This window comes from Humulus lupulus, chromosome 6 (genome assembly GCF_963169125.1).
Source record: "Humulus lupulus chromosome 6, drHumLupu1.1, whole genome shotgun sequence".
NCBI classification, from domain to species: domain Eukaryota; kingdom Viridiplantae; phylum Streptophyta; class Magnoliopsida; order Rosales; family Cannabaceae; genus Humulus; species Humulus lupulus.
In genome coordinates this window covers 6,183,573-6,203,687 of record NC_084798.1, presented here as the reverse complement: position 1 = coordinate 6,203,687, position 20,115 = coordinate 6,183,573, and the positions used below count along the sequence as shown (strand labels likewise).

Below are 20,115 nucleotides of genomic sequence, written 5' to 3'. Positions count from 1 at the left end.
TATTAAAAAAATTATCAAACAAGACTACATATTTAATTGCTATATTAATATAAATATAAATATTATAAAATATTATTATGATAATAATATATAATCCTATTTTTTTTACTAATTATATATTAATATGAATTTAAATATTATAATTATAATAATATTTATTACAAGACTAGATATTATAAATTTAAATATTATAAAATATTATTATAATAATATATAATACATAATCTTAATTTTTATTAAAAAATTATCTAACATATTATATATATATGAATATATATTTAAAAAAGATTATATTATATATATTTAACAAAAATCCTAAAGAGTGTTAAACCTATATGACAATACAAATTTAATAAATATAATTAATAAATTATATAAATAAAACTAAACAAAGGTAAATTATACATACATTACTTGTATCTAGTGTATATATATATATATATATTTATATAAATCTCAAAAAAAAAATTCTTTGATTCATTACATGCATAAATATAGTATTCTAATATAGAGAATTAACAGTCCACATATATTTATAACATTTTATTGTTTTATAATTTAATGTATATATATGCCCCATATTCTCATTTATTTTCTTTTATATTTGCCCCACATCATCACTTCATAGTATATGTTTATTGTTTTATGCTTCATTATAATAAACAAAAAAATTAATAAATAAAATACTAAATTTTTATTATTTTGTGCACTATTTCATTCAACATACCAATAATAAAATAAACAAATTTGTGTTATTTAATGTTTACATGTTAAAAAATAAACAAATAATTCAAAAATATGTTTATTTCTGTATCGTATATATTTTTTTATGTTGTGCACAATTTTATAGAACAGAATAATAAAATAAACAACTTTGTGTCTAATGTTTATATCTTAAAAAAAAATCAATTAGAAAATATGTTTATTTCTATATGTAAATGTGTATTGTTTTGTATTTCATTATAATAAACATACTAGTTAAATTAACTATTCATATCCACATGAATGTATATATCAAACTTGTGTCATGTTAATTATTCTATAGTAATATTTGAATTAACTAACAAAATAAATTAACCTTTATGTCTCTGTATATTACAAAAAAAAAACATTTTTTATTGATGTATATATTTCTTATATAACTCTTTGAATGGTTATAGCTCTTTTAAAATTATTTTTTTTATCAAGAAATGTATATATTTATTTCTTAATAATATGTAATTAATATGGTTGATTTTGTATTTTTAATTAATTTGATATCAGTTTATATATATATAGTATGTTCTTAATTTTATAGCATTATTAATTTTATAGCATATATCTTTATTTTATATATATGTTTGTAGATGATGTTATAATTAAGTTTTTTTTTTGTATATATATTGTATGTCCCTAGCTTTTGTTGTATATGAATAAAAATTTCCCTCAAATTTATTGAGGGCAGAGAAGTTTTATATTTATATATTTCATTTTCCTAATTTGGCTTAAATGGTCAAAGTAAATAAAATAAAAAACCGAATATAATGAAGAAAAAAAAGGAAAGGAAAGTGTGCTCATAAATAAATTGACCCAACTGTGTAATTCTGGTCGTATTGTACTCTTGACCTTTGACCTTCTTATCTCCACTTTTCTCACCAGACTTCTTTTTTCCCTTTTTATCTCTGTTCTCATCAACTAAACACAAAGGTAAACACAAAGGTAGAGCCTGAGTTATATTAGTTGTTTAACATCTCATAATTATTTAAAAATATAATTTTTTATTTTCTCTCATTCACAACAATTTTGACAACTTTTTTCATAAAAATGTTCAAATGCTAAGCCACCTAAAAAGTTACATTTATATATATATGTACAATAATAAAAAAAAAAGCCACTGTTATGCTAACAGAGTCACAACAATGCTTAAATATTAAATCTCTCCAATGTTTAAAAAAAACAAGCTACAGTGCTTGTCAGAAAATAATCAATAGACTATCTAATAAGCCATCTCATTATAGCTGCTGTTAGAGAGATTAAATGTCCACGCTAGAGGCCCCCCTTAATTTTTAATTTTTCAAAATAATCTTTCTTTTTAAAAAAAAAAATTGTATATTTGTCCCCCTCTATTTTATTTTACCTTTTGGGCCCCTTGAGACACGTTTCTCCCTTCCTCCCTAGGATCATTGGCATAATTGGAAGAGTTAGATGTTTCAATTAATAAGTTAAATGGTAATTTAGCCGAAAGTATTAATCTTAAGTTATTGGATGTTTCGCATCTTGATTTATCTAGTTGTGGAATGTATATTTATAGGGACTATTAGAGTATATGGACCTTATTTTGTACCTATTGGTATGAACTTTTTTTTTGTTTTGTTTTAGGCACATGAATGAATAAGTTGTAATCCTAATTTTTTTTATATGGCGGAGTACATTATAGTTATAAGGGATCTTCCACATAATTTTTTAAGAAATTGTCAATAATTTAGGGTGTCGAAATTAAGATTCAAATAACTTGTTGCATGCGTGTCAATTTTGTTTTTTATGCCTTCGTAAAAAATATTGTTTGAATTATAATTTCGACATCTTAAATTATTCTAAATTTTCAAAAAAAAAAAATTGTGAAAAATCTTCTATAACTATAAAATATGTCATCAAATAAAAAAAACTTAGATTACAACTTATCGGTGTACTGAAAATAGAAAAAATTCATACTCAATAGGAACTTTTTCAATGTTCATACCGTTAAAGCTCCCATATTTATATATAATGACATTTCGAAATGGTTTTCGGAACTCACTTATTAGAATAATATCATATTAAACATATAATATGATCTATTGTGAATTAGGAACAAGTTATATATATTTTTTAAAACTAGCGATAAACTTAAATTTAAAATCCACGTATAATATTTAATATTATATTAAATATATAATATATAATCTCTTGTTGTCACTCCCAAATTCAAAAATTAGAACAAACATAAACTTAAAAAAAATAAGTAAATTATTAAATTAAAATAGGATATTTATTTCAAAATTTATATGATATTAATATAAATTTAATAAAAATATTAATAAATTCTATAAATAAAATTAAATAAATGTAGATTGGACGTTACTTATATCTAATAAATATATAACATTTATACATATTTTAAAAATATATAATAATTATATATATATAATCAAGTATATATATATATATTATATTTATTCTCAAGTAATTATATATAAAGTACTTTTAGTTAGATTTAACATTTTTTAATTATTTTATAAAGCTGTAAATTTTAAAATCATCTAAATAAAGTAAATAAATAAAAAAATAAGTAAAATTATATAAATAAAGTAAATAAATTAAAAAATTAAATAAACGATAAATAAGTCATAATAATTTATGATCATGTATATTAAAATTTCATATTAAAGTAATTTCCAAAACTATAACGAAAAATTATGCTGTTATTGATTTTAGATATTGACTTATGATATATGTATGGTACTTAAACATGTTATACATACGGATCTCAATTTAATTACCATTAAATTTGAGGCACTACATAAAATTCATCAGGAAATGATTTGACCAACAGAATGGTATATTTAATTATTTCTTTTATATAACATATTTGACCATAAATGTATCTTTCACTCAAGAAAAACAGAAATACAAGTTAAAATAGTGCTGTAAATTAAATTATACTAGCTGAAAACAATCAATACCAACAAATTTATATAAATATGTAACTATATATTTTGTGAACAAGTACACTTCATCTTCATTCTTCTCTTCTTCAGCCCTCTCATTCAACAAAAGTATATAGATAGCACCACAGATTTCCAAGACTTGATCTCCATATGAAGTATCTAAATATGTTGTCATAAGTATCAATTTTTATTGGCAGAAAAGATTTAACTAGTAATTTAGAGAAACAACAATCATTATAAACAAATTTAGTAAAACAAAAATACTATCTAAATATGTTGGTATAAGTATCAATTTTTATTGGCTGAAAAGATTTAACTAGTAATTTAGAGAAACAACAATCATTATTAACAAATTTAGTAAAACAGAAATACTAACCTTTTAGCTTTGAAGGAATCTCTTCAATTTAGAAATTCTAATGCTAATCATCACATAAAGCCAATCTCCAAATGTATTTAAGCACCTCGAAGATAGGCAAGTCTCCAATAAGAATGAGTAGTTTCGGCAGAAAGCTCCACAAACTCCAATAAAACCAAAAGCAAATCCAACTTCAAGTCCAATGTAAAACCATGACATGTCCAATCGTTCTTGATCTAAGTCTGAATGAGGATTATCCTTGAAAGCTATATGATCACCAGGGCATTCAGATAGAGGAGCTCCACATAATCCATCATTTTCAACATATGAAGAAGCATTAAAGCTTTGTAATTGAGTACTTGTGGGGATTCTTCCTGACAAATGATTATATGACAAGTTGAAATATGCCAAGAATGATAATTCTCCCAAGCCAATAGGAATGTTTCCTGTAAAATTGTTATGAGACAGATCTAGTGATTCTAGTTTGCTCAAATTCCCAATTTTCTGAGGCATGGCTCCATTCAAATTATTCCATGACAAGTTCAATTGAACTAGTCCCAAAAGATTTGTCAGCTTCCTAGGAATCTCTCCAGTCAATCTATTACTTGAAAAGTCAATCACTCTCAACAAACCCAAAATATCTTCATATTCATACTCCTTTCCTTTCCAAGTTACCAATGCCTTCATGTCATAGTACCATGTAATACTACTGGAGTCACTTTGCCATAATATTGTAATTTGAAGAATTTTTTCTAAACCGTTATCTTCATTAATTATCATAGAAGTGAAGTTATTTATACATGATGGTATAGCTCCATATATATTGTTTCGGGAAATGTCTAATATCCGAATTCGTTGAAGATGGCATAGACTCGATGGAATTGTTCCATGAAAATGATTAGACTTGAGATGCAAGATAACCAAATTTGTTAGTGTTTCCCCAATCCACATTGGTATAGTTCCTTCCAATTAAGTTGTTCTCTCCAACATCAAGAAATACCAAATGAGTGCAATTCATCATCGATGATGGTAAAGTTCCCGACAAGTTATTATTTCTCAAAATAAGTGTTTGAATTTGATAAAGAGAAGCAATTGAGTTCGGGATCACTCCAGACAATCTATTATTGTTCAAATAGAGAATTTCCAAATTTTGTAGACGAAACCAACAATCTGGAAGGCTTCCAAATATTTGGTTATTAGAAAGATCTAGAATCCGCACTGTCCCATTAAATGAAGTGCAAAAGAGAGGGTCAAATTCTATGAGAGTGTTATTAGAAAGATTCAACTCATTCGCTTTGAAAAGAGAATTTAAAGGGACATGGCCATGGAATTGGTTGGAGCTTAAATCCACAGAAGCAAACTTATTAGATTCCAATAGAATGTCTGGCAAGGTGCTGTTGATAAGATTGAAAGATAAATTCAAATATTCTAAATTGGAAGTTAGATTGAAAAACCATTGATCAGGAATGACATCAGATATTCCAGAACTAGATAAATCAATATGTGAAATATTTGACTGTGTCTGAAGCGAAGAAGGAAATTGTGGTCCTATCATGCAAGATCTCAAATTGATATGTTGGAGTTGAAAAGGAGGAACCCATGTGATATTCGTTTTCAAAGTTAAAGAGTTGGAAGATAAGTCAAGGTGTTTCAATTTGGAGAGTTTCCCAAGGTGTGCTTCAGAGACAACTCCCGTGAAAGAATTCCCGAAAATGTCTAATAACTCAAGACTAGACAGCTTGCCGATACTCTCTGGTAAAGTATCACTGAAATTATTGTATGACACAACCAACTCTCTCAAGTACGAAAATCTTGACAAATCTCTAGGCAGTGGTCCAATTAGTCTATTCCCAGACAAATTAAGAATTTCTAACGAGTTGTTATTGCAATCAAGGAGGCTTTCCAAGATATCAATGATGGTGGAATTGAATTCATTACGAAACAAAACTAATTGTTGAAGCCTACAAAGACTTCCTATAGATTTCGGCACTTCCCCATCAAATCCACTCAAATATAAATGCCTTAGATATTTCAAATTGTCAAAAGAATCTGAAAGATGACTGCCTTCGATATTGAAATTATTATCATACAGAGAGAGATCAACAAGATTATTGCTCAAATTAAGCAAGCGAGAAACTGTTGTAGAGCCAAATGTACTACCATAGACATCGAGAGTTGTGATAGAATTGGTAGAGTTTGTGATATGAGAAAAAGAGGAATCATCTAGCTCTGGAAATTGACAATAAGATAGCTCTAAGGTTGATAAGGAGGGAGCTGTTTTAAATGAATGAAACCAGTCTTTGGCTTTGCTGAAGTTTGTATCACCCAGTTTAAAGATTCTTAGATAAGAGAGATGAGAAAGCCATTTGAAACTATTAGCAGTCAAACGACTACTATACTGACTAAGGTCAAGAATACGTAAGTTGGTGAGGTTTCCAAGTTCTAAAGGAATATTTCCAGTTATAGAATTCCCTGAAAAATCAAGATATTTGAGATTTGTGAAGGCTCCTATAAACTTTGGAATTTTAATGAAATTATTGCCACTAAGATCTAAATACTCCAAATATTGGAGCTGGACCAAAGAGGCACTAATTTCACCGGAAATAGGTTTCCAACTATAACCACCATCAATATTGGTAATATTAGGATCAAGATGAAGCATGATAATATGATTGGTCAAGTTATCGCACCTGATTCCTTTCCATGTGCAACAATCTTTGTTGTTGCTTGTCCAAGATGGTAGGACCTCATCACGATCACCATACGTATACATAAGGCCTCGTTTGAAGGTGAGAAGAGCTTGTCTCTCTGTTTCGATACAGTAGTTTTGAACTTGATGAGAAACCACATATGCATGCGTAGAACTACCCAAAACAACATGACTAGTAGTACTGGCTAGCAAGAGCAGAAGCATTACAATCATCATATTGAGAATTCAAAGTGATTAATAGTTATATTATAAGCAATGACTGAATGACTCACATTGATCTAACTATACATATATAATCATGTCTCTCCTTGACTGTGTTTGAAGCCAAGATCTCAAATTGATATATTGGAGTTGAAAATGAGGAACCCATGTGATATTTGTTTTCAAAGTTAAAGAGTTGGAAGATAAGTCAAGGTGTTTCCATTTGGAGAGTTTCCCAAGGTGTGTTTCAGAGACAATTCCCGTGAAACACGTTTTGTCTATTATTAGATAAATTTTTTTTTTCCCAAAGTTAAAAAAAATAGATTTTTTTTTGTCTATTATTGACCATTTTGGGCAACATCCAGCTTAGAAACACGTTTAGCTTGACTTATACATTTTCCAAAGTCATAGTGTGTGGGGTAATAAAGCACTGCCAAACTACACGAAGTTTGTTGTTTCATAATTTTTTTTGACAATTGGAATATTAAGATAAAATTACAAGATTTTGTTAGTTAATTTATTCATAAAATTGCTGTTTTGTTGTTATTGTTGTTGATATTTTGGTAATTTAAATGCCCACGACAATGAATTAAAAAACCAATTAAGGGAATAAATATTTATATTTTGGTATAATTTAAATGTCCAAGACAATGAATAGTATTTGTTCATTATAGGAAGGCCAACTATTTTGGTATAATTGGAAGAGTTAGATGTTTCAATTAATAAGTTAAATGGTAATTTAGCTGAAAGTATTAATCTTAAGTTATTGGATGTTTCGCATCTTGATTTATCTAGTTGTGGAATGTATATTTATAGGGGCTATTAGAGTATATGGACCTTATTTTGTACCTATTGGTAGGAACTTTTTTGTTTTGTTTTAGGTACATGAATAAGTTGTAAATTTAATTTTTTTATATGGCGGAGTACATTGTAGTTATAAGAGATCTCCTACATAATTTTTTAAGAAATTGTCAATAATTTAGAGTGTCGAAATTAAGATTCAAATAACTTGTTCCATGCATGCCTGTTTTGTTTTTTATGCCTTCATGAAAAATGTTGTTTGAATTATGATTTCGACATCTTAAATTATTCTAAATTTTCAAAAAAAAAAATCATGAAAAATCCTCTATAACTATAATGTTATCCCCATTTCCTAACGTGGGCCCGGGACGATGGTCCAGGCCCATGGTCTGGGCATTCAAATGTGGGCCTGGCCCAAGCCCGCTTGGTACGGGAATATCCAAGGGGCACGACTCTAGTGCGATTCTAGGCCCGGACGATGTCCTGGATGGTGATCCAGGACAGTTGTCCGGGAGACGTACAGACAGCTTGGATCCCCGCTGAAGTATACGTAAACGGTCCCGGGGCCTGTGGTAAACGAAGAGGGACAAAGGTAAACGAACCCGAATCAGGTCCTCCCCGTTTGGCAAGGAAAAGCATCCGTGACCCTGAAGCCGCCCCACGACGCGTGGGGGTTGTTCCCACTTTTCACCTGCGGAAAAGGCCACCTCGGGATTGCACGCCGTTGTTTCAGACCTGCACCGACAAGTACTCTGACTGGTTTGGTCCCCTGAATCAGCCTCGTAACTCGAAGTGTCCAGACCAAAAGCACCGTTTTGTCGGGCGAAACATAGTTCTTGGGCCGCCCTACTGGGCCTTAATTAGTCTTGAATTTATGTATGCTTTATCTTTTATATTGGGCTTCCACGAGAGAAGCCAAGAGAATTCACATTTTTGATGGGCCCGGGTCATACCCGGCCCATACCCAGTGTTCCAATGGGCCTATAAATGCAGGCGACAGAACACTGGAAAAGAGATCTCTCTGGGACTTGTATACAGTCACTCTGTCAAAAAAATAGAGAGAAACTCCATTGTAAAAGACTTTCCAAGCTCTAATACAACTGACTCGTTGACTAAGGCTCATTAATGCCCCAACCACGTAAAAACCCTGTGTTAATCTTCTGCATTCTATATCATTATTCTTAGCTAATATTCATTAGTGTGGTTTCCAAAAATCTCGATAAACATTTTGGTGCTTTCATTGAGAGCTGAAGAAAGCTAGTGCCGACATCAAAGCCCTCACTACAATGGTGAACACACGGCACACAACCTTCGACCCTAGCAATCCAGAGCAGGGCAATGGAGATCCGTTGCCTTCTCAGCATCTTCCTCAGAATCTGCCCGAGAACGCGCCTCCTCAAACATCTCACCATGACGAGTCACAAGACTATGAGGGTGGGACAGAATACGAAGAAGAGAATGAGGAGGAGTATTATGAAGAGGAAAATGAGGGGGAGTACCACGACGAAGCCGCAGATCCCGAGATCCCCGAAGGAGAGCCCAACCAGCAGGACCTGGAGGTGACTAGACTGAGGCAGCAAGTCCTGGACCAGGAGGCCAGGATCGCTGAGCAAGCGGAGGCGCATCGACGGATGCAAGAGTCTCTCCAAGCCCTGCAGGCATTCATAGCTGCGCAAGGTCCGACAACCAATCCTACAACTGGCCCACTCCCGGGAGTGCAGCAGCCCGCTCCGCAAGCCCAAGCCGGGGCCCTCGAAGAAGCAAGGCCGGCCCCTCCCCCGGAGCAGTTTACATTATTTGGATATATGTGAAATATCCAAACATGTAACATATTTGGTGTTACAAATTCATCACAAATTTGTAACTCCTAAATATCACCCATTATTGTGTAGATTTGTTGTTACACAATATTGAGATGAATTTCTTAAAGCCATATGAGAAATGGCTGATAGAGATGTGATTTTAACTCCCATATTGTGTATGGAAGTTACAAAATCAAGTGGGAATAAATTGGAACGTTTTGGAAAAAAACTGAAAAATGTGTTGCTGAAATTGACTGAGGGCCGCGGCGCCTGGAACTAGCGCCGCGGCCCTAATGCCTGACAGCTTCTATAATTTCAGTTTTTTATCCAACTTTGAACGATTCCAACAGCTTAGTAACTCCCAATTCTCTATTTTAATTCCATAAAACACCCAATTAATCATTGGTAACAGCCATGGGGGTTGGTGGAATTTGAAATTCAAAGAGTGTCTCTAAACTCTATAAATAGGAGCCTAATGCTCACTTGTAAGACACACCATTTCTATCCACTAGAGCACTTGGCTAGAAACACCTTGAGGCTTGATTATTCCAGAAAGCATTTCCAAAATCTGAGAAAGATCCCTTAGTGCTTGAGTTAGGGGGAAATAAGCTTTTGGACAAAGGTTTTAAACCTTGTTCAAGTTGGTGATCCCCAATCCTCTTCACTTAGGTTGTGTAAGTGAGAGTTTGTTTGTGGTTTATGTTCTTCCTTTTATTCTATTGTTCTTCTTCTTATTTTCTTGTTTTATTTACTTGTATATTTTGTTTAAGAGTTGTAATCTCTTCATTTGGTTCAAACACTTTATTTTATTTGTAACTTTTGTTTTGAGTTGTACTTTACTATTCTCTTCTTCTTCATCATCTTCTTCATTTCCTTTGTTTTATTTGTATTTTCAGTTATAGAGTTGTAACACTTTATTTAATCAATCTTGTCCATTGTAATATTTTGCATAGAGTTGTAACATTATCTTACCATTTCCATTGAGGCAATATTATTTTTCCTAACACTGGATAGCCAAGACCGTTACACTGTGTACTTGTAAAGGTGCAGGACTTGCTAATCAAGTCATTAATTTGAAAACGTGTCTCTAAACATGCAAGATCTATGGTTAAAAAGGTTTTGGTCTCAAAAGACTCATTTCATATGTTTAAACTATAGTAAACAAGGGATCCCATAAACACAAAGTTAAAATAAGTTTACAGACTCCCAAAAGTATGTGAATATCCACTAGCCATACTAAGGCAAAACAGACAGTCTTTAGGTTCCATGTCCTTGGCTAGACCTCAACCGTGGCGGCCGAGCACCTGCCTATGTACATTCCGCTCGCTGAGCTCTCCAGTCAGGGCTGATCTAACTTGCCCTTGCCTTTACCTGCACCACGTAGCACCCGTGAGCCAAGGCCCAGCAAGAAAACATCACAGATAACTCAAACAATAATAACAGACAAATAGCTCAATAAACACGTATACTCATTAGACAGTCCACAACAGATAATCAACATATACAATCCAATACAAGATACATTCTATCACATATACTGCTCATATCACATAATAATCAGGGCCGACGACTTAGGCCGTGCCCTTTGTTTAACCCACTGACTCTGGCCCGCTTAAACCAAGCTCAGTGCATAATAAGCTGTCCTCGGCTACCAGTGGCCGAGCCGCGCCCTGTGCGCTAGTGAGACCCTTGGCACCCTTAGGTCATTGGTTCACTAAATGGCTTGCATGGCTTAATACCATCCTTTCAAGCTTTTACAATAGGGAGCCCTTAGTCTCGTTACATATAATCAACCGGGTGCAGTTTTCTTACCTTTAGCTTTCAAATGAGTTAGTTACGGGCGGTACTCCTTGAGCGCGATCCGATCCGATCCTCGAGCCCTAGCTTAACACCTAGTCACAACCATGAAGAAAGACACCATTAACAACCTTGAATGAGCTTCCAAGCCAAGTTCTAGTACTCGAAACATTGAATTTCACCAAATATAGTAAAAGACTCAACCCCGAGCACCCTAGGTTAAATTCCCAAGCCTAAAATCTCAAAATCCCAAAATCCCTTAAGCGCCGCGGCATAGGCCACCCATGCCGCGGCATGGCCCCCAAACAGAGCCATCCAAGGCACAAAAACAGGTAAGGGCCGCGGCATTGCTTGGGCCATGCCGCGGCCCGCCCTTCTTCCTCAGCATGCAACACCCTTGAAGGGCCGCGGCTCACCAAGAACCATGCCGCGACCCGACCCTTCGAACCCAGAAAAAACCACCATTTTCAATCTCCAAACCTCACCTAAAGCTATCCCAAAGCCCCCAAACCAAAACCAATTAATTCCCAACTTCTTTAACATGATCTAAGCAACATAATTCCCAAGACAACACAGCCCAACACACTTCAATCTCTTCCCTTCAACTTCTGAAATCCAAATGCTACAAACACACAAACCAGTCACTGAAACACAATCTAGAACCTCTAAACTTGGAGTTAGAACTCACCTTTGCTGTAGAATCACTTCACCAAGCTGTGGCCAAGCTAGGTCCCCAAGTTCCCTTCTTAATTCTGCCTTAGAACATCACAACTAAACATGTTTCAACACTTAACTAAAACCCAGCTAAAACTCATAATTCAACCACAGAAAACAGAGTTAAATGCTTACCTTAATCCTGTTCTAGTGCTTGATAAATCCCTGAGCTAGACCTTCAGTTCCTCACCTCAAATCACAGAATCCAGCTTGTTTCCCCTTTGATTTTCTGTGTTTTTTCCTTCCTTTGGTTTTTCTCCTTAAGCGTGAGAGAGAGAGAGAAAGAGATAAAGCTAAGTTAGGTCGGTTTGTGTTTTTCTTCTAAAGGCTTCTTTAAGTCTAACTTATCCATTAAGTTAATCCCAAGGCTCGGGGTACCGGAACCGTCCCCGAGGCCAAAATGGTAAAATCCCCCAATATTCCCGCCTAGACATCCTAACCTCAAATATATCTCCAATTATTTATTTTCATCAAGTCTAAATCACTACCTGATACCTAAAATACCCCTGACTTGCCCAAAGTCAATTATAATACCCCGTTGTGACTTTTCCCGCTATCTAGCCCTAGGATCGCCTCGAGTCGCCGGCTGCAGATTTATCCACATCATAATGTGGTTCTCGCATATAACACATATCATATTACCACGTAATATAATCAATTATCATACAAGCATCATTAAACATATAATTACTCATTAAATCACAATTATTCCAGTAATGCCCTCCTGGCACACTAATCAAGGCCCTTAAGCCTTATTAGTGAATTTGGGTCGTTACAACTTTATCACAACTCTAAGGAGCCAATATATTTATTGACTATTAATGTGTCGTTTACGGACCATGCACTGCTATTTGTCACCTCTATTGCCACGTCATCGATCTCTAATTTTTGGGGATAACAATAGTAGAAGATAATAATAAAATAATAAGATTAAAAGTATAGTATTTAATGCTAGTATATAAAGATAATACTAAAATAATAAAAATGACATTAAATAAAAAGTTTAGTATTTATGGTTATGCAAAATATGCACCATAATATATTGTGTGTTTAATTTGGCCCAACTTTTAGCATGTGTCAAATTTAGTAAAGTGAGTTATATTTTAGCAATGCATCACTAATTTGACACTCCATTGAAAATACTTTTATTGAGAGAGCTAATTTAGCAAGTGAAAATGAGCCACACTATTAGATCATATTTAATGGATGGGATAAATTTTATATCCAATTTGACATAAAAAAAAATGAGCCAATATTATACTTGGCCCAAATTTTGTAATTTTATTCCATTACACAAAGTGTAAATTAACTTACTTTAAATGATTAAATAAAAAGTAAAAAAGATTTTGATTAAAAAATTGTATTAATTAGTAGCAAAATAACAAATAAAAAAATGTAATGTTCATTGTGTATCAAAGTTTAACTATATATAGTTGAAGTCTTCGAAGTACTGCCTTTTCTTCTGCTCTTGATTCTTCTGCCTTTTCTTCTTTTCCTTGCAGATTTGATAAAGATGAAGATGCCAAGCACTTGAAGAAGCTAAAATGCCTAGAAGATGAAGAACCATCAAGAAAAAGAAAATATATATTTAGTTTTTAATTATTTTAAGACTTTTTATTATTTCTATATTGAATTGGTTTAAATATATATATTTTCTTTTGTTAAATTTTAAATGTATTTTAATTAATTTTTTATTTTTTAAAATAAATTTAAATAACTTTTTAAAAAATATTATGAATAAACCAATTACATTACTCAATCAACAGTTAACAACTTTAGTAGAGTGGGTACTAATGGAACCCAACGAAAGCATGGGTACTAATGGAACCCAACGAAAGCAAGCATTGGTTATTTTTCTCACCAAAAAAAGACTGGATATTTTTAGAAAGATTAAGGAAGATTTACACTCACACACCTTATAATATAAATAATTATTAATTTGAAACTGATATTTTAATATACTCATATTATAATATTAATTAACCGAAACAACAAACAATCAAATTTTATTTACCTATTTATTATACCAGCTTTTTTTTTTATCATAATATATCACATTCAATATATTTCCTTATATGTCATCATATTTTTATAATTATATACTTACTAGAATCAAACATTACTAATTTAAACAAGCATATCATTATAATTATTCAACTATCGAGTATCAAACGATATTGATGTATAAACATATTCTAATTAAAGATGACACCAAATAAGTTTGATGGTTTAGCCACTAATAGCCACTATTCATATAACAAATGTTATCATTAAAACTAATTTCAAGAAATATAAAAAATAGGTAAGGTCTGTAATTTTCGTATTAGATTGGATGAAAAATAAAAAATAAAAGTAATAGAAATAGAAATATTAAAAAGCTATCAAATGGTACCCAAATTGATTGTTTTGCTCAATATTGGACTACTTGGTGGCAGCTTATGATCTTTAGTCTTTATATTACTCTTCAAGTTTGTTACTATAGTACAACAATGGAGTTGTGTTGTTAATAGCCAAACTATATATATTAGCAACAATAAAATTACCTATTAGTATCCAACATTTAAATACGTTGCAGTATAAATCCAATAATAAATTTATATTTATTTACTCAGTGATATATATTACATAAAAAAAACTACTTATTAGTATCCAACATTTAAACATTATAAACTACCATTTGTTATCATACTTACAAGAGATGTTGTTAGGTATCCAACAGAGTCTCAAAGACTACTTTTTGGTATCAAAAAATAATAATAGCATAAACATATTCTTAATAAAAATGAGACCAAATAAGTTATATGTTATATCCATTATAACAAATAGGATATGCTTAGAATAAACAATAAACAACTACCAAACAGTATCCAAAATGTTTGTTCTTCACCTCCTTGGATTATACAGTCGATGACTACTTGTTTTTTAATTTTCCACTAATCTTGCAGTATAACCATAGTGTTTCTTTATTAATAATAAAACCAAATAAAGTAAATAATTAGTTATATGAATTAATAATAAGTTGGTTAACTATGTTATTTTAATAAAGTTGGTATGTTAGTGAGTATTTTAAGGAATTAATCATGGTATCATAGTCGGTTATATATAAAAATAATTAATACGTTTTGGGTATATATTTTTATCTCTAACAAAGTTGTAATTATTTAATTTAATGTGCATAGATGTGTAAAGTCCCCAATATCTTTTTTCTTTATTTTACATTTATGGTATTTATATACTTATTAGGATAGCTATATATATTACACTCCCATCAGTAAATATATATTTATTGTTTTTTTAATATACGTTTTATTACAGTATACATACATATAAAAATTGGTAAGCTTAGTCACGTTTACAGTGAATATATTTATACATATATATGTTACATTATTATCTTATTCTCTTAAACTTAGAAATTGTTATTTTTTAAAAGAATAATTTAAAATCCAATTAAGAAAAGTTATCGTCCATATATTTTTTTAACTTTCTCAAAAAAAAAAATTAACAATTTAACCTGTGACCCATTTTTATAAAATTAGAAATATAGATGCATTTAAATTCATTTTACAGTCCCATATTAATATAGATAAATTGGTTAAAAAAAAGTCAAATATATTAATATAATTAGACATACAACTTTTGACAGCTGAATTGAATCAATTTATTAAGAGAGAATGATATTTTTTTTTAAATAATTTTGCACTCTATCTTACTTTTAATAATATTTTGCAAAATAGTATTTGTCTAAAATTCGATCAGTTATTTAAATTTTTCAATTAATTGTCTAAAATTTTTAATTAGATATCTAAATTATGAGAGATCATTTCACAAAAAATTATTAAAATTAAACTAAAATGTAAAATAACTTTTAAAATATATGTTATTTTGCAAAGAGAGACATTTATTAAATTAGAATAATGTGTAACACGAGTGTCCATTGAAAAATTGAAGGCATCACATTATGTTCAAGCATTAAATGAACGTTGAATTAATTTTCCTTTTTTGAATTTTCTCACTCATGTGAGTGAACCAAAATAGTACGTTGTTTGGTGCGTGGTGGGCGTTGTCAGTCAAGGAGAACCACAAATAGACAATGATTTTCTTTTTGTTAGTTATTTGCTTTTTTCTATAAATATATATGAATGCATCACATTATTTGTAAGCCTTAAATAAACGCTGAACCAAATAACACGTTGTTATTTAATGTGTGTGGTTGGGCAGTTATAAATCAAGGAGAGACATGAATATAAATTTGTATTTATTTATTTTCTATATATATATAGTTAGATCAATGTGAGGCATTCAGTCATTGCTTATAATATAACTATTAATCACTTTAAATTCTCAATATGATGATAATAATGCTTCTGCTCTTGCTAGCCAGTACTACGCATGCATATGGGGTTTCTCATCAAAGACAGCCCTATTGTACAGAAACAGAGAGACAAGCTCTTCTCACCTTCAAGCAAGGCCTTGTTAATCCTGATGAGATCTTACCATCTTGGACAAGCAACAACAAAGACTGCTGCACATGGAAAGGAATCAGGTGCGATAACTTGACCAATCATATTATCATGCTTCATCTTCTTCCTAATATTATCCACAATATTGATGGTAGTTATAGTTGGATACCTATTTCTGGTGAAATTAGTGCCTCTTTGGTCCAGCTCCAATATTTGGAGTATTTGGATCTTAGTGACAATGATTTCACTAAAATTCCAAAGTTTATAGGAGCCTTCACAAATCTCAAATATCTTAACTTTTCAAGGAATTCTATAAGTGGAAATATTCCTTCAGAACTTGGAAACCTCACCAAGTTACGTTATCTTGACCTTAAGGGCTCTAGTAGTTTGACTGCTAATAGTTTCAAATGGCTTTCTCACCTCTCTTATCTGAGAATCTTTTATCTAGGTAGTACAAACTTCAGTAAAGCCAAAGACTGGTTTCATTCATTTAAAACAGCTCCCTCCTTATCAACCTTACACCTATCTCATTGTCAATTTCCAGACCTAGATGATTCCTCTTTTTCTCATATCACAAACTCTACCAATTCTATCACAACTCTTGCTGTCTATCGTAGTACATTTGGGTCTACAACAGTTTCTCGCTTGCTTAATTTGACCAATAATCTTGTTGATCTCTCTCTGGTAGATAATAATTTCAATATCAAAGGCAGTCATCTTCCAGATGCTTTTGACAATTTGAAATATCTAAGGCATTTAAAGTTGGTTGGATTTGATGGGGAAGTGCTGAAATCTATAGGGAGTCTTTGCAGGCTTCAAGAATTAGATTTATTCTATAATGAATTCAATTCCACCATCATTGATATCTTGGAAAGACTCCTTGATTGCAATAACAACTCGTTAGAAATTCTTAATTTGTCTCAGACTAGACAAAATGGACCACTGCCTAGAGATTTGTCAAGATTTTTGCACTTGAGAGAGTTGGATGTATCAAACAATAAGTTCAATGATACTTTACCAGAGAGTATCGGCAAGCTCATGAGTCTTGAGTTATTAGACATTTCCAATAATTCTTTCATTGGATTTGTCTCTGAAACACACCTTGAGAAACTCTCCAAATTGAAATACCTTGACTTATCTTCCAACTCTTTAACTTTGAAAAGGAACATCACATGGGTTCCTCCTTTTCAACTCCAATATATCAATTTGAGATCTTGCATGATAGGTCCACAATTTCCTTCTTGGCTTCAAACACAGTCAAATATTTCACAAATTGATTTATCTAGTTCTGGAATAGCTGGTGTCATTCCTGAATGGTTTTTCAATATGACTTCCAATTTAGAAAATTTGGATTTATCTTCCAATCTTATCAACAGCACCTTGCCAAATAGTCTATTGGAATCTAATAATAAGTCTCCATACGTGAATTTAAGCTCTAACAACTTTCATGGATGTATCCCACCAAATCTTCTTCTCAAAGCAAGTGGATTAGATCTTTCCAATAATAATCTCACATGTTTTGAGCCTCTCTTTTGCGATCAAATTGATGGAACAATGAGGTATCTTGATCTTTCTAATAACCAGTTATTTGGAAGCATTCCAAACTGTTTGTTCCATTTATTACGAAATTTGTTATATCTCAATTTGAACAACAATAGGTTGTCTGGTGTGATACCAAGCTCAATAGCTTCCTTGTATAGAATTCAAGCACTAGGTTTGGGGAAAAATAACTTGTCAGGAACTTTACCATCATCCATGAAGAATTGTACACAATTGTCAGTTCTAGATGTTGGAGAGAACAGCTTGGGAGGAACTATACCAAAGTGGATTGGGGAAATACTAACAGATTTGGTTGTTTTGCAACTAAAGTCTAATCATTTTTATGGAGCAATACCATCAACTCTATGCCATCTACAATACATTCAGATTTTGGACATTTCCCATAATAGGATATATGGAGCTATCCCATCTTGTATGAATAATTTCACATCCATGGCAGAGAAATCTGAAGAATCTTTCGGAAGTATTTCAATTGGATCAATTGGATCATTTGAGACGTCGGTAGTATGGAAAGGAAAGGAATATGAGAATATACAAAATTTGGATTTATTTAGAATCATTGACCTTTCAAGTAATAAATTGATCGGAGAGATTCCTATGGAGTTGACTTATCTTGTGGGACTAAATCAGTTGAACTTGTCAAGAAATAGTTTGGGTGGAGCCATACCTCAGAACATTGGGAATTTAAGTGGACTAGAATCACTAGATTTGTCTCATAACAATTTTAGTGGAAAAATTCCTACGGGCTTGGCAGAAATATCTTTCTTGGCATACTTAAATTTATCATTTAATCATTTGTCAGGAAAGATCCCCACAGGTACTCAATTGCAAAGTTTCAGTGCTTCTTCATATGTTAAAAATTTTGGATTATGTGGACTTCCTCTTTTGACTAAATGCCCTGGAGATCATTCAACTTCTAGAAATCATGACATTAAAATCTACAATGAACTTGATCAAGAATGGTTTGATATGTCATGGTTTTTCATTGGTCTTGAATTTGGATTTGCTCTTGGTTTTATTGGAATTTGTGGAGCTTCGTTCCTAAACTTTTATCGGAGACTTGCTTATTTTCGATGCTTGAATACATTTGAAGATTGGCTTTATGTGATGATAAGCATTAGAGTTTCTAAATTGAAGAGATACTTCAATGCTAAATGGTTAGTACTTTTGTTTTCTTCTTTTTATTATAAAATATGTAAATAATGATTCCTCTAACTATTTAAATCTACTATATATTCTACTTATTATTTAGATAATGATTCTAATTCTCTTGTATTTTCTTAAAATATAATTAATTGGTGAAATATTAAAGTATTTCATCTTCATTATCATAGATTCATTTTCGGAGATCTCATCTTGGAGAACTGTTCCCTTAAATGAGAGAACTAGAAAAGAAGAATAAAGATTTAGTGATTGCTCACTAAATTTTCTTTCAGATTTATGTGTACTAGCTAGTCTATTTTCAGCTATAGCATGTGATCATTTGAATTTGCCAAGCTATATATATATATTCTCTTTTGTATTTCTTTTTTTTTTTCTTTCTAGTAAAACACTTGATATGATATTTTATGTAAGAAATAAATAAATGTATCTTTTTGTTAGTTGAGTTTTTTTTACATTGATTTGGCTAAATGTGTACCTTGAACTTTAAAGATAAATTGAGATTAATGAGATCAAAAGTGTATAGAGTACTAGCTACTAAGCATGCATATATAAATTTGCAGATATTCTAAATATCTACAATGTATACCGCCATTTAAAAAAAAAATTGATTATATATATCAAGGTGTCAAAATAGAAAAAAAATGCACTGGTGTTGCAAAAAAAGATGCATTGTAGTCGTTTCCTATATATTTATACCATTTGAACCGAACACGGTGAAGGTTATTACACTGCTGACACATTCCTCTTTAGAAAATAGACTAAAGTGTTGCCATGTCTTATTGAAAGTAGCTTGAGGGAGTTTTACTAGATAAAGACATCAATGACTTTGTGAGACGGTTTGGAAATTTTCTTAAATTCATAT

General features: G+C 31.5%; 2 protein-coding genes across 3 annotated transcripts; one reads left to right on the top strand and one right to left on the bottom strand.

Moving 5' to 3' along the window:
• Positions 1–3,572: 3,572 nt before the first annotated feature.
• LOC133781530 (receptor-like protein EIX2) lies at positions 3,573–7,179 on the bottom strand. Of its 2 annotated transcripts, XR_009870144.1 has the most exons (3): positions 6,732–7,179; positions 4,063–6,513; positions 3,573–3,845 (listed from the first exon to the last, which is right to left on the bottom strand). XR_009870144.1 is itself a non-coding variant. In XM_062220564.1 (2 exons), the coding sequence occupies exons 1-2, from the start codon at positions 6,919–6,921 to the stop codon at positions 4,940–4,942; spliced, it is 1,764 nt and encodes a 587-aa protein (XP_062076548.1). In that variant the 5' UTR covers positions 6,922–7,179; the 3' UTR covers positions 3,573–4,939. The 2 variants fall into 2 exon arrangements, 1 of the variants encoding a protein (XP_062076548.1); XM_062220564.1 differs by having other exon boundaries at positions 3,573–6,513.
• Positions 7,180–16,427: 9,248 nt separating this feature from the next.
• Positions 16,428–19,568, top strand: LOC133784582 (receptor-like protein EIX2). The gene is made up of 2 exons (XM_062223877.1): positions 16,428–19,246; positions 19,556–19,568. The coding sequence occupies exons 1-2, from the start codon at positions 16,428–16,430 to the stop codon at positions 19,566–19,568; spliced, it is 2,832 nt and encodes a 943-aa protein (XP_062079861.1).
• The last annotated feature ends 547 nt before the right edge of the window (positions 19,569–20,115 follow it).

Excerpts from the sequence above, each read along its gene's own strand:
- LOC133781530 (XM_062220564.1), bottom strand. The coding sequence starts at position 6,921 with ATGTTGTTTTGGGTAGTTCTACGCATGCATATGTGGTTTCTCATCAAG. Across the intron at positions 6,514-6,731 it reads TGCACATGGAAAGGAATCAG|GGAATTCTATAACTGGAAAT; the intron begins GTGCGATAACTT and ends TTGATTTTTCAG.
- LOC133784582 (XM_062223877.1), top strand. The coding sequence starts at position 16,428 with ATGCTTCTGCTCTTGCTAGCCAGTACTACGCATGCATATGGGGTTTCT.